Below are 14,213 nucleotides of genomic sequence, written 5' to 3' on the forward strand. Positions count from 1 at the left end.
CCTCTTCTAGCCCAGAGCGTCCATCCTAGTCACCTGGGGGTCTTGTGGAAATGCGGATTCTGACTCAGCAGTCGAGTGGGGCCCAAGATCCTGCACTGCTCACATACACTTGGGCTGTGATGATGCTGACGGTCCAGGGACCACACTGAGTAGCAAGGTCCTAAGGAATGGAGGAAAGAAATTGATGCACAGAAGGCTAAATAATAGTAACAAAAATGGTAACGGGTAGTACTTAAATAGCAAGCAGGCCCTGATCTAAGCACTCTATCATAATTATCTCACTTAAGCCTCACAGTAGCTTGATTAGGTTAGGTATTGGTGCATCTCACTTTATAGATGAGGAAACTGAGGCACAAAGAGATCACATGACTTGCCCAAAGCCACACAACTTGTAAATACCAAGACTCAAACCTAGGGGTCTGACTCCAGCTTTATCCTTTTAACCAAGACACTCTACAGTGGTTCTCAACCTTCCTAATGCCGCAGCCCTTTAATACAGTTCCTCATGTTGTGGTGACCCCCAATTTCATTGTTACAAATTGAACATAATTAAAGCATAGCAATTAATCACAAAAACAATATGTAATTATATATGTGTTTTTCGATGGTCTTAGGCGACCCCTGTGAAAGGGTCGTTCGACCCCCAGGTTGAGAACCGCTGCCCTAGGATGAAGTCTTCTCCTGTGGGGCCATCACATCTGCAGGGGAGTCCCAGGCCAGGGCGTCCTCCTGAAGGATGCAGGACCTCATGTCCCTGTGAGACCCGCTTGGATGTGCACTGGATTCTTCCAGATGGCAGCAGGCTCTTGGTTTGGTCTGAATGATACCATATGGTTCATACCTGTGTATTCACGGTCCTGACCTCCTGGGGGCAGGTGATTGGCTGGCTATGAGAACCACCTTCTCTTCCTCTCCCCAGCCCTACACTAGCTGTCCCCAGGGCCCATTGTGTGGCCCCTGCCAGTTGTTGAGCCAAAGCCAGGATCCAGACCCTAGACTGCCTGCCTCTGATGTTGAGCCCTGCCAGTTGCATGAATGGGAGGGGACGAGGTTGGAGATGAGGTTGGGGCTGGTGCCAGGGGCAGGGGCGGGCAGGGCTGGCTGGCTGACAGCCAGCCTTGTGCAGCCAAGAAACAATGAGCCACAGCCCCTCGTGGTGTTTTATGGGTTTTCATCTCATCTTGCCACCAAGTGAGGCCTGAGAGATAGTAATTATCCCTACACAAATATCAGGGCATGATTACCCAGCTGGATTTACTGCCCTCTCTCCAACCAAGCCAAGATTGGATTAGGACACAATTAATTGATGGGCTGATCAACCCTTTAATGTGGGGCAATGTCAGGAGGGGAGCAGCAGCAAGGGACGGCTAAGGAGAGGGTGAGTCTGCAGGAAGATGCTGGAGGGCAGGGAAACAGAAACAAGGAGAACTGTGGGAGGGGGTGTTCAACATGGGCTCTGCAGGCAGGACGCCAGAGGAAGGGCAGGCTCTCCTCCCCACTCACTGAGCACAGCACCTGGGATGGGACCTGTCAGATGTCTCTCAAGCAGCAGCCCCTCCCACTCTCTTAGTCTTCCATTGTGAATCCTAGAGCAGTAGTGCAAGGCCAAGGCTGTACATTAGAATCCCCGGGGGGAGCTTTTATCACTCTCAGTGCCTTGTGTATCCCGGTCCAGCCCAATCCAAACCTCTGGGGACGGGACTCAGTTATCAGATTTCCATGTGTATTGGAGAAAGGGGGGCCACTATCCCAGAATCACCTTAGTTCCATGCTCAGCCTAACCGTAGCCCCTTTCATTCACTAATGCGTTCATTCATTGGACAAATATTTATTAAGCACCTACTGTGTGCTAGGCACTATTCTAGACACTGAGAATGCCCCAATGAATGAAACAGAAAAATCCTGCCCTTATGAAGTTTACACTCTATCCCAACATGACCTTATATTTCTCTAGGTACCTGACTCTCCTCACCTAGCCCCTTGGACTCTAAGCTCCTTGAGGGCAAAAATCCCTGTCTTGGTCATTTTATGCATCCCTCTGGCCCAGCCAGACCTTGAGTATCCTAACAGCACAATTAAAACTTGATAAGTGAATCCAGGAAGAACAGACCAGACGCAAGCCATTAGGCCTGAGAGAAGGTTTTGCCAACAGAGGGCAAAATAGGGGAGACAGGCAAAATGGAGCCCCTCCCCCTCCCTGAAGGTCCTGGGCTTCCTGGGTTTGACGGCACAAGTGTTCCTGAGAGAGGCTGGGGCTGGGCCCCCAGGGCTGGGGTGAGGAAGATGGTGCCCCGCAGCCTCAGCCTCAGGCGTGCACCTCCCCCTGACCTTCTGTGGGTTTGAGGGATGTCTGTGGGTTTGAGTTAATTTTTCAGTTGAGTGATTCAATTGATTCATCGACAGTGGGTGGGGTGTGGACTCCGGACATTTGTGCTGTGTCAGCACTTCCCAGGGTCCAGCTGGCATGACACTCAGCCATTGCCACCCTACCCACCGCGGTAACCTGAGATCCTCTCCAGGAGCCCCCAGCCAGCCCCTGCCTGCCCAGAGCAGATGACTGGGGGCTCCTTTAGCCTGTGGCAGAGCATCAAAAGGACCTGAGGCAGGACAGTCCCTGTCCTCTTGCTCAGCCAGCCTTTGGAATGTCAGCACTGGAGTGCCCAGAAGAGGGCTGAGACCTGTATCCTAGCAGTGCTGTGAGGGGGGGTCAGTTTGTACAACCTGGGATCTTCCTTTATTTACTGGGTACCTTGGACAGGATATTTGATCTCTCTCAGTCTCAAACCCTTCATCTGTAGAACAGGAAAAATCATATCAATTTCATAAGCTCTTATATGTGGTTTGGGGGACAAGAAGAGATAAACCAAAGCACTTATATACTTACTAGAGTCCTGGTGCACAAAATTCATGCATGGGTAGGGTCCCTAGGCCTGGCTGGCAATCTGGGCCAATTGGGGCCTTCTGGCTGCTGGCCAGGACCTTCCTTCGTTCCACGCCGCCCCCTGGTGGTCAGCACACGTCATAGCGAGCGATCAAACTCCCAGTCTCCCTGTCAAACTCCCAAGAGAACACTTTGCATATTAGCCTTTTATATAGATACTAGAAGCCTGTTGCACGAAGATTCGCGCGATAGGCCTTCCTTCCCCTGGCTGCCGGCACCGGTTTTCCTCTGGTACCCGGGACCCAGGCCTTTGGTCCGGCCGCAGCGGAGAAGCCAAGCCTCTTCAGTCTTTAGTCTTCAGTCTTCACTCCATCTGGAGCCTTCAGTCTTCGCTCCGCGCCTGCGTATGCAAATTAACCATCATCTTTGTTGGGTTAATTTGCATACTCATCTGATTGGCTGGTGGGCATAGCGGAGTGACACCAATTTTCATGTTTCTCTTTTATTAGTGTAGATGTATAGCCCATGGACACAAGCAATAGCGTGGTGAAGACCTGGCAGGGGTGGATAGGGGCTGGGAGGACAGGGGTAAAGGGCATAAATGGGAGACATCTGTAATACTGTGAACGATAAGAAATATACATTAAAATTGTTTTTCATAAGCTCAACTACAATGGCTCCATAGACTCTCTCCAAAGTCTTGACCATTGCCTACAAAACCCCTCCTGACGTGAGCCAGGTTGCCTTTCTGACCTTGTTTCCTCCACTCTTCCTTTCACTCATTGCATTCCCACCTGAGGCTTTCGGGCATGCCGTTCCCTTTACTTGCTTTTCCCACCACTGTTCTCAGGGCTCACTCCTTCCCTTCACTCAGGCCCCTCCTTAGATGGACACCTTAAAATCATACCTTTACCACTCCTTATACCCTTCACTTGCTTTATTTCTCTTCATAGCCCTTCCCATTGTCTGAAAGCATGTGATGCATTTGTTTGCGGTTCACCTCTGCTTCTCTTCTGTTCAACTCCATGGGTATGGAAACGTTGTCGTGTTTGCTGCTGTATCTCCAGGACCAACGTTCTTATGTCACTTAGTAAACATTTAATACATCTATTTGAATGAACAAATGAGATAATGAAGGAAAAGCACTTATAGTGTCTAGGACTGAAGAAGTGCGCTCCAAGCAGTGGTTGTTATGACTCTGTGGCATGAAGAAAGCCAGAGCCTCTAGCAGTATCCTGGGCAGAGGTTCCATGGGCCTCCCTCCTGGCCCTTGAGAAAGAGAGACTCCAGGAGCAGAAAGAGAAAAGGACCATAGTGTAAACAACAGGCCACCCAGATGATGGTTCCAGATGGGATGGGTCAAGGGTTAAGAGTTGGAGAGTGGGCGAGAGGGAGGGAACAGAGAAAGGTTGACCACAATCCCAGGAAGGTCGGGGCCCAATAACCAGCTATGGCTAAACCGATCTGGAAAAACACAAGCCAGTTTGTTGCAGGAAACACTAACTTGGTGAAAACCACGTAGAGGAGCGTGCAGGACAAAGGGGGAGAAAAGGCTGGTCCCAGCGCCTCCTTCCACATCCAGGAACCCAGGACCTCCTACAGTTCCCAGTCAGAGCCCATCCCCCAATCTGATAGCAAATATTGGTACCTATGTGTAGTTTTAATTTTCATCTTTCTTCAAATGAATGAGGCTGAACATGTTTTTATACAGTTGAATCTCTTGTCTGCGCATAGCCTTTGCCCAGCTGCTGCCCTGCACGGCCCTGAGCTCTCCTCCTTATGTGATCTGGGGGTTACAGGAGTGTGGGTACTGGATGCGTCGGCATGAGCTGTGAGCCCCACCACTTGTCATTTCGTTGAGGAGAATGGTCCCTGACAATCTGCTGTCTTCAATCTACACATACCTCCCTCCTTTTCTACACAAATAGTAGGATGCTCTTCTCAGTGCTGCCCCTCATTTTTTTTTCATTTAACAATAAATTTTGGCTGTTATTTCAGGGCAGCGCACAAAGAGATGTCTCATTTTTTGTGGCTGTAGAGTACTCCATTGTATAGATTTGCCACTCATTGAATGGGTCCTTTATTGATGAACACTTAGATTCTTTGCAATCTTTTGCCCTTACAAACAGTGCCATCAAATCCATAAGTTTGTATAACGTGCCATTTTCCACGATTGCAGGTGTTTCTCTGTAAGTTTGTAGAAATGAAATTGCTACATCAAAGGAATATACGTGTGCCGTTTTGATAGTCATTGCCAAATTGTGCTTCAAAGGGACATTCCTAATTACATTCCATCAGCCCTGGTGCAAGTGAGCATTTCCCCACGTTCTCACCAACACAGTGTGCCGTCGTTTTTTAAAATATTTGCCAATCTGATAGCAAATATTGGTACCTATGTGTAGTTTTAATTTTCATCTTTCTTCAAATGAATGAGGCTGAACATGTTTTTATACAGTTGAATCTCTTGTCTGCGCATAGCCTTTGCCCATTTTTTTCTTATTGATTTGTAACACTTCTTTATAAATTAGGAAAATTCGCTCTCTGTCTGCAATACAAGTTGCAAATAGTTCCCCCTTGTTTGTCATTTTTCTTTTGTCTTCGCTCATGGTGGGTTTTGCAATGCGGAAAATTTTTATTTTTATGGACTTGGATTTATCACCCTTTTCTTTGATGGCTTCTGCGCTCTGTGTTATACTTAGGCCTTCAGCAGGGGCTTTTGTAACCTCTCAGTCACAGTGCCAGAGAGAAGAAAGGGAGTTGGGGGCGGGACGCACTTCTAGCCTCCTCTGCCTACACAGCAGACGAGCCATCTGCTCCTGAGAGCGAGCACACCCACTGTCCGGGGCTCCGTCCCCTAGACCCAGGTCCAGCTGCATCCAGGTACCTACCTCTTGCTACTCGGAGGGTGTTCCGAGCAGCACTGGCAACAGCTGGAAGCTCATATGTACGCAGAATCTCAGGCCCCACCCCAGACCCACTGAACCCGAATCTGCATTTTAACCGGATGTCCAGGACTTCCCGTGCCTGGCAAAGCCTCGAATACACAGCCCTGTGCCTCTGCCCTCTTTCCCCAGGATCCTCTAGGTTCTAGGGTCCCCTGTCCCCCCAGTGATGTTTCCCTTAAATGCACAATCTTGATTTCCAGCTCGCCCAGGATGGCCCACTGGGGGAGATGAGCTCATGAACAACTCAGCTCCCTGCTCCACCCCCACCCCTACTGTGCCTCATTCACACTCCTCTCCCCCCCCCCCCCCCCCAAAAAAAAGGTGAGGCTGTCAAAGCAGCACCGTAAGAGCATGGGGCCCCAGAGGACATTTCCTCCGTCATAACACAGACCTAGGATCCTAGGAAACGGAGGACTTCCCTCCACCAGCGCCCCCCACCCCAGGTCTTTATTATGGGGGGAGGGGAGCAAAGGGGGACCTGGCAGTCAGACCACGATTTGAAGTTCAGCATTGCCACTTGACAGCTGTGCAACCTTAGGCAAACGGTTTTACCCTCTGAGCCCCAGTTCCTCTCTGGAAATTGAAGGATCTATCTTCCTGATACGACAGTGGAGAGGGCTAAATAAGCTAATGTGAGCGGAGCACCTGGCAGGGGTTGGTCAGATTTGCCTCCTCATCCTGGGGTGGAAAGGAAGACAGGGCTCAGAAATTACATCGGGGGGCAGCGGGGGTTGGGGGCAGAGAAGGCTGGGTTCATTCTTTTTAAAACTGTCCTTTGCCTGAATTCATTCTTCCCCGGGGCCATCACTGCTTGCTGGCTTTTCACTGACTACGTCATGTAAAGCATTTTACACTTAATGTCACAGTGGCCTCCTGGGGTTGACTCATGAGGACCTTCAGTGGTTATGCCCTGTAATTCCCTCAATGATGATGATGATGATGGTGGTGGTGGTAAGAGAATGAAGAAGGTAATGATTGTGAGGATAAGGATGCTGCTGATGATAATAGTATTGTTGTTATTTATTGAACTTATCATGTGCCAGATATCGCTCTAAATACTTTACTTACATTATCTAATTGAATCCTCACAACAACCTGATGAATAGGTGGCCATTCTCATTATCCCATGCTACAAAGAAGAGAAATATAAGTTCATGAATTGCCCAAGGTCAACCTAGGCTACCTCCCTAACCCTGCTGTTTGGCAGTAAGCCCTTGGCCTTAGGAACCAGGTTGGAGGCTGAGCCTCTGCCCTGCCACACACATTCCCTCACCGATACCAGGCCATGAGTCAGGACATCTCCCTGAGGTTGGGCAGCCTCGGGGGAGGAGGCACTCAGACCAATGATCCTTAGAGCCTTTTATGGCCCAAACATACTCTCCCAGTAGCTCCAAGTTGCCCTCTGGGGTCAGAGCTGGGTGTGGAGGGGAGAAAGGGATGGTGAATTGAGTGCCATTTGCTTGATTGACACCACTGCCCTCGGTGCAGAACCTCCTTTTCCATGTTTGATGACTCCTCCATTTCTGCCCCTTCTTCTTCCTCCTACACTCAATTGCAGCTGCTCCCGGGGACTCAGTCTGTGGCACTGGTCTTTCTGCCCCAGCTCCAGCCTCACCACTCTGCACGCTGCCATCCCTCATGGCCGGCGACCTCTTCACCATGCCTTCCACAGCCACCCTATGACCACCTAAAATGCAAACTGTCTGAAGGCAAGCTCCTGCCACCCCAGCTGGCCACATGCCCCTGCTTCTGTCCCTGCCACCACATTGCGGACCACTCCCCTGCTCTGACCCACCACACCCAGCTCTGCCCTATCTGCTCCCAGCACTGCTTCCACTCCCATTGTCAACTCCCCAGATCAAGCATGAGCTACTACAAGAGTGGCCACTCATTTCATTTGCTCTCTGGCTTGCCCACCACTCACTCCACTGCCAGGGTAATCTTCTGGAAACACTGTCTTCCCCAGATCAGAAACCACCAATGACCCCTCCGCCCTCAGCACTAGAAGTAGGGGGTCTCGCTGCCCTGCCATGCTTCCTCCTCCACCTGCACAAACCCTCCTCTCTAGGCGAACTCGGTGCCCGTCTGTGCCTTTGTCTATGCTACCTGCCTGCCCAGTGCACCACCCCCTCCTCTGCCTGGCTAAGCCATATAGTGCAAGGCTCAGAAGCATAGGCTTTGGAGTCAGTCCTGGGTTTGAATCTGTCTCAACCATTTACTAGCTCTGTGGCCTTGGGCACTTAACCTCTCTGCCCCTCCGTTTTCCACCTGTAAAATGAAGTAACTATCTCTCAGGGTGGCCACAGGATTAGTCAAGGTGATGGTTGTAAAAAAGGAATGTTTCCTGGAAAGCCTGGCTGTACATTGTTGTTATTTATTGAACTTATCATGTGCCAGGTATCGCTCTAAATACTTCACTTACATTATCTAATTGAATCCTCACAACAACCTGATGAATAGGTGGCCATTCTCATATCCCATGCTACAAAGAAGAGAAATACATGTTCATGAATTGCCCAAGGTCAACCTGGGCTACCTCCCTAACCCTGCTGTTTGGCAGTAATCCCTTGGCCTTAGGAACCAGGTTGGAGGCTGAGCCTCTGCCCTGCCACACACATTCCCTCACCGATACCAGGCCATGAGTCAGGACATCTCCCTGAGGTTGGGCAGCCTCGGGGGAGGAGGCACTCAGACCAATGATCCTTAGAGCCTTTTATGGCCCAAACATACTCTCCCAGTAGCTCCAAGTTGCCCTCTGGGGTCAGAGCTGGGTGTGGAGGGGAGAAAGGGATGGTGAATTAAGTGCCATTTGCTTGATTGACACCACTGCCCTCGGTGCAGAACCTCCTTTTCCATGTTTGATGACTCCTCCATTTCTGCCCCTTCTTCTTCCTCCTACACTCAATTGCAGCTGCTCCCGGGGACTCAGTCTGTGGCACTGGTCTTTCTGCCCCAGCTCCAGCCTCACCACTCTGCACGCTGCCATCCCTCATGGCCGGCGACCTCTTCACCATGCCTTCCACAGCCACCCTATGACCACCTAAAATGCAAACTGTCTGAAGGCAAGCTCCTGCCACCCCAGCTGGCCACATGCCCCTGCTTCTGTCCCTGCCACCACATTGCGGACCACTCCCCTGCTCTGACCCACCACACCCAGCTCTGCCCTATCTGCTCCCAGCACTGCTTCCACTCCCATTGTCAACTCCCCAGATCAAGCATGAGCTACTACAAGAGTGGCCACTCATTTCATTTGCTCTCTGGCTTGCCCACCACTCACTCCACTGCCAGGGTAATCTTCTGGAAACACTGTCTTCCCCAGATCAGAAACCACCAATGACCCCTCCGCCCTCAGCACTAGAAGTAGGGGGTCTCGCTGCCCTGCCATGCTTCCTCCTCCACCTGCACAAACCCTCCTCTCTAGGCGAACTCGGTGCCCGTCTGTGCCTTTGTCTATGCTACCTGCCTGCCCAGTGCACCACCCCCTCCTCTGCCTGGCTAAGCCATATAGTGCAAGGCTCAGAAGCATAGGCTTTGGAGTCAGTCCTGGGTTTGAATCTGTCTCAACCATTTACTAGCTCTGTGGCCTTGGGCACTTAACCTCTCTGCCCCTCCGTTTTCCACCTGTAAAATGAAGTAACTATCTCTCAGGGTGGCCACAGGATTAGTCAAGGTGATGGTTGTAAAAAAGGAATGTTTCCTGGAAAGCCTGGCTGTACTAAGTGCTCCATAAACCAGAGTCACTGCTGTTGTTACTCTGGCCCTTCAAGTCCCCGTTCAGGTGCCTCCTCCATCATGAAGCCCTCCCTGATCACTGTAGCCTATTCCATCCTGATTTCCCCTCGATTCCAGGATGTGCTGTCCTGCCCTGCCCTGAGGGGTTCTGCTAGCTGTGGAATCTTAGGCAAGTCCCGCGTGGTCTCTTGTGCCTCAGGTCCTTCATCTGTAAAATGGGCATGAAAATAGTACCCATCTTGTGGGTTGTGTTAGGGTTGAGTGAGGGTTAATATGTGACATGCCTGGCATATAGACATGCATGTAGTAGACATGTTAGGTAGTAGTAGTTTTACTACGATCCCATGGCACCTCCTCTACCTGTCTGTCCCTTGTGCTGTCAAATGGACCATAAGTGCCCTGGGTCATGGGCAGAGACTACTACTTTCCTGGGGCCTCTCAGAGCAGCCGGCGCTCAGCAGAGCCTGGTGGGCACCGGAGCCTCACCCACTGGGCCTTCCCAACTGGCTGCCTACAGCCACTGGCAGGGCCTGGTGGGCACCTGAGCCTCACCCACTGGACTCTGAGACCTTCAAGGCTCCTTTAATGCCAGGATGCCAAAGTCAGGGGGGAAATGGAAGTCCCCAGAGGTGCCTCTGACAAGGGCGTGACCTCCAGAGCCTTCTGCCCTGCCCTTGAATACCTTCCCGTTTCTCTCAGGCCCCTGCCCTCTCAGCGCCTCCCCCAGGGACTCAGGAGAACCCCTCTCTTCTGCAGCTAGCAGCCTGTCCTCTCCTGAGCAGCTGCCCCCCACCCCGACTCAGTGAGGGACCCAGGGCAGAGTGCAGCTACAAGGAGCCAGAGGCGGGATTAGGTGCTGACACGGGCCGGGGGGCCAGTGCGGGGTGTTTATTGCCAGTGCCATCGACCCGCACAGCTCGCTGTTTATCTGTCTTCCTGACACACCTAATTACCCAGGTTGCAGCTGCCAGAGCATTTGCTCTTCCTAAATCACGGGCTCCCGTCCCTCCCGTCGCCCAGGCCTCGGGCCTCTGCCTGCAGAAGGGCTGCCATTGATTTTGCCGTTCCCATTTATGATCTACAAGGCTCCGCATCGCTGCTGCACATTTTACCTTAATTAGTTTATTCTTCTGGGCGTCCTCGGTCAGCCCGGAAGCCAGGAGGCTGGAACGGAGGAAGAGGCTAGCAGCACTGGACGCCCTACCCCTCTGGCCAGACAGCAACACCGTAGGACCGCAGTTTGCTAAGAACAGCCCTAGTTCCGCAGGATGCTGATAGGTGAGCTGCACAAAGGGGTTCCGTGACCAAGCTCGTTTGGGAAAGGCTGGATTCCATAAAATGATGCAGGTAATTTACGGCAGGACCTTTCAAAGTTTTAATAGACTCATGTCCATTGTGAAATCTCCAAGAGGGGGATGGAAGGTATGGTCTTCGCCGCACTCTGATGATCACGAGGTCTTTTCTCCAGGCAGCTCACAGAAAACAGGGTTCCACAAAGCACACTTTGGGAAATGTTGTCCTGGGAGTGATGAGGCAAACAGAGGCGGTTAGAGCCACCCTGGGCCCGTTTTCTCCTCTCGTCTCGCTGAGGCAGGAGCTCAGCCACTGAGCAGTTTCTCCCGCGGAACACAGAGGTGCCCATCAGAGCCATGCGGAGCCCCGGCTGCCGGCAGCTGCTCTCTCGCCTGGCCCAGGCTTTGGTCAAACTGAACCTCAGTGTTTCAGGGGGACTGGACTAGCCGGAAGGACAGTCTATAGGGGCCCTGGTTTGACAGAGAAGGGCAAGGGTCACTGACTGTTGGGGGAGGCTGGCGAGCGGGCGGCCTGCAGGGCCACTGGAGGTCCCCCAGGCGCCAGGAAGCGATGACAAGGCTGCCACTGCCTCCGGTACAGCAGCCGCGAGGATGGAAGTCTGGGTCCACAGTCCCTGTCCGCAGTCCTGAAATCCAAAACGCTCTGAAAGCCTCAAGTGCTTTTTTTAAGTTTGCAGGAAAAAGAGTGGATAGCAAAACCTGTCCTGAACTGACGTGAGCTATTTATGGCTTTATTTATCCCACTTCATGTGAATATTCATATATTTCACTGCAAAAATATTAATGTGTTTAATTATGGGGTGCCACCCCGGTCCCTGCTGGGCGTGTTATGTAATAAACGGTGTGTGCACTGTTACATTTCTAAACCAGGAAGGAAAAATCTAAATTTCTAAATGCCTCGGACCCCCAGGGATTACGACGAGGGGCTGTGAACCTGGGGGTGCAGAGCTTCTGGTGAGCAATTAGGGGTGCCGGACCTGGGCCAAACTTCAGTGCAATTTCTCCTGTAATTCCCACAGCAACGCTGTGAGGGAGGGTGCACAGCTGTCACCCCCGACTCTCTCAGAGGAAACCAAGGCTGGGAGAAAAGAAAGGACCGGCCAGGCCCCTGGGCTCCCCAGTCAGAGTTGCACCTGTGCTTCTGTCAGGACTCGGCTCCGCAGTTGCCCCAGGAGCATCCCGCCCCACCCACAGCAGCTCTGCGCAGAGCCCGCTGCAGCTCCCAGCCCAGGCCTCCACCTGAACAAACACCTGCCGGTCTCCCGGGCCTGCTTCCCGCTCTGCTCACGAAGGGCCTTCCCTCCCAGGTATCTGGAGAGCATCCCTGAGACCAACTCCAGACCCCGCAGCCTGTGCACCAGCCTCCATGGGCTCCTGTGGTGTTAGGCCACTCAGAGAGCAAACCCTACTGTCCTCTCCTGGGCAGAGCCATTGGAGGGGTCCTTTATACACCGCCCTCACCCACACACACTCACACTCACTTTCACACACCCACTCATTGTCACACTCACACTCCCTTCACATGCACTCACTCTTACTCTCTCACTCCTCAACTTCACATGTTCACTCTCCCACTCTCCCTTGCTTACTCTCACATACTCATTCTCATTCATTCGTTCCTACTCTGATTCTCACAAACCCCTGCAGTGCAGACCTTATGTCCCTAAAGCACCTTAAGACCATCTCATCTATGAAATTGGAATCATTATTTCTGGCCAATACATACCACTTTGGGGAGTACTAGGCTAAACCTTTAATGTGCATCATCACATTTATTCCTCATGGTAAACTTGAATGCAGTTTGTTTGTTTTAAATATATTTTTATTGATTTCAGAGAGGAAGGGAGAGGGAGAGAGATAGAAACATCAATGATGAGAGAGATCATTGATTGGCTGCCTCCTGCACACATGTGCCCTTGACCAGAATCAAACCTGGGACCCATCAATCCACAGGCCGACGCTCTATCCACTGAGCCAAACCAGCCAGGGCTTGAATGCAGTTTTTGTCGTCCCCATTTACAAATAAGAAAACTGAGGCTCAGAGACGCTAAGCACCTTCCTCAAAGTCAACAACTAAAACCTAGAAGTACAATCTGGATGGAACTGAGACTGAGCCTTGGGCTGGTTCATTCTAGACCCTGAGGTCTTAACCGCTGCACCACACTTCTCCCTTTATGCTAAGCCCAATGCCTCTCCCCCGGGCCAGCCAGAGAGTCAAGTCCAGGAGCTCTGTCCCCAAGCCCACTCTTCCCCAAGCTCACCTTCCCGATTCCTTTAGCTGCTCCTCTCCTGTGTTTCCCGTGCGAGTCCTTACGGGTAGAATATGATCCCTCCTAAAACATGGATGCTCTGGGTCTCACATTTGCAAGAAATGAACTAAGGGTGAGGGCAGAGGGGAGAGCTCTGCTTTCATGGTCTCGGAAGCACTTGCGCTCCCACCACGGGAAGTTCCTCACCATGTCCCCAGGAGGAGCTGCAGGTGGCCACGGACCTCCTGCAGTTACATATGGCATATTGTGTGGTGCAGACTCCCTGAGCTCAGGGGCCTTAGCCTCCCTCCAGCTCTCGAGGGGATCAATATCCTCTGGGACTCCCCAGTCCTGGGAGCAGGGGCCTCCCGGGGCTGCCCGAGTGCTAACCCTACTGCCACCTGGTTCCCTGAGGGTGGAGGTGACAGACCTGTCGGAGATAAACTTCCAGTCCCTTCCTTGATCAGAACTTGGAGACACACCCGGTTTCCTCTGAGACCCCAATCAGGTCCTGCAATCCAGCAGAGAATGTAGGTAGGGGACAGCTCCTGGAGAAAGAGCCATTCTGGGTTGAGTTTGGGTCCTGAAATAGTGGCAATCCCGGTCTCCCTGATGATGATGTAGGAGCACATGCAGACAGTGGCACCCCAATGTTGAGGCTCATCTCAGACACATAGTAGCAGTAACGTCACTTCCATAGTTTCTGAGGCTGGGCCGGCCTTTGTGATAGGCCTCAGAGTCTCTGCTCTCAACTGAAAATACCTGAGTGCCCCCAAACACAGGAGTCTTCCCTGCCTGAGTGAGTACTGCAGGAGTGTTCATCTTGAGCAGATGACCCATCCACCAGTGGCCCCAACCCCTGTGGCAGGTACTCCGAGACATAGCTGGGCCCTGGTCCACCAGCCTCCCTTTCCTCCTCTCTCCAGGGGTGGCCACGTACACAGACAAGTTATTCAAGTTCCGCAATAGCAGGTGGGAAGACATCCTGAGCGACGAGGTCAACGTGGCCCGCGGCGTGGCCAGCCTCTTTGCCGGGCGCTCTGTGGCCTGTGTGGACAGGACGGTGAGTTCAGGGGTGCATGGAGGACCTGGG

At 52.0% G+C, this 14,213-nt stretch overlaps 1 protein-coding gene across 6 annotated transcripts in view; it reads left to right on the top strand.

Moving 5' to 3' along the window:
* The window catches only part of CRTAC1 (cartilage acidic protein 1), a 140,384-nt gene that overhangs the window by 80,982 nt on the left and 45,189 nt on the right, over nt 1-14,213 (top strand). For all 6 annotated transcript variants that reach the window (XM_005885387.2, XM_005885388.2, XM_005885389.2 and 3 more), the window contains one exon: nt 14,047-14,183. In XM_005885387.2, coding sequence (XP_005885449.1) covers nt 14,047-14,183 — 137 coding nt within the window. The remainder of the gene's footprint in view (nt 1-14,046; nt 14,184-14,213) is intronic.

This window comes from Myotis brandtii, unplaced genomic scaffold (assembly GCF_000412655.1).
Source record: "Myotis brandtii unplaced genomic scaffold, ASM41265v1 scaffold902, whole genome shotgun sequence".
NCBI classification, from domain to species: domain Eukaryota; kingdom Metazoa; phylum Chordata; class Mammalia; order Chiroptera; family Vespertilionidae; genus Myotis; species Myotis brandtii.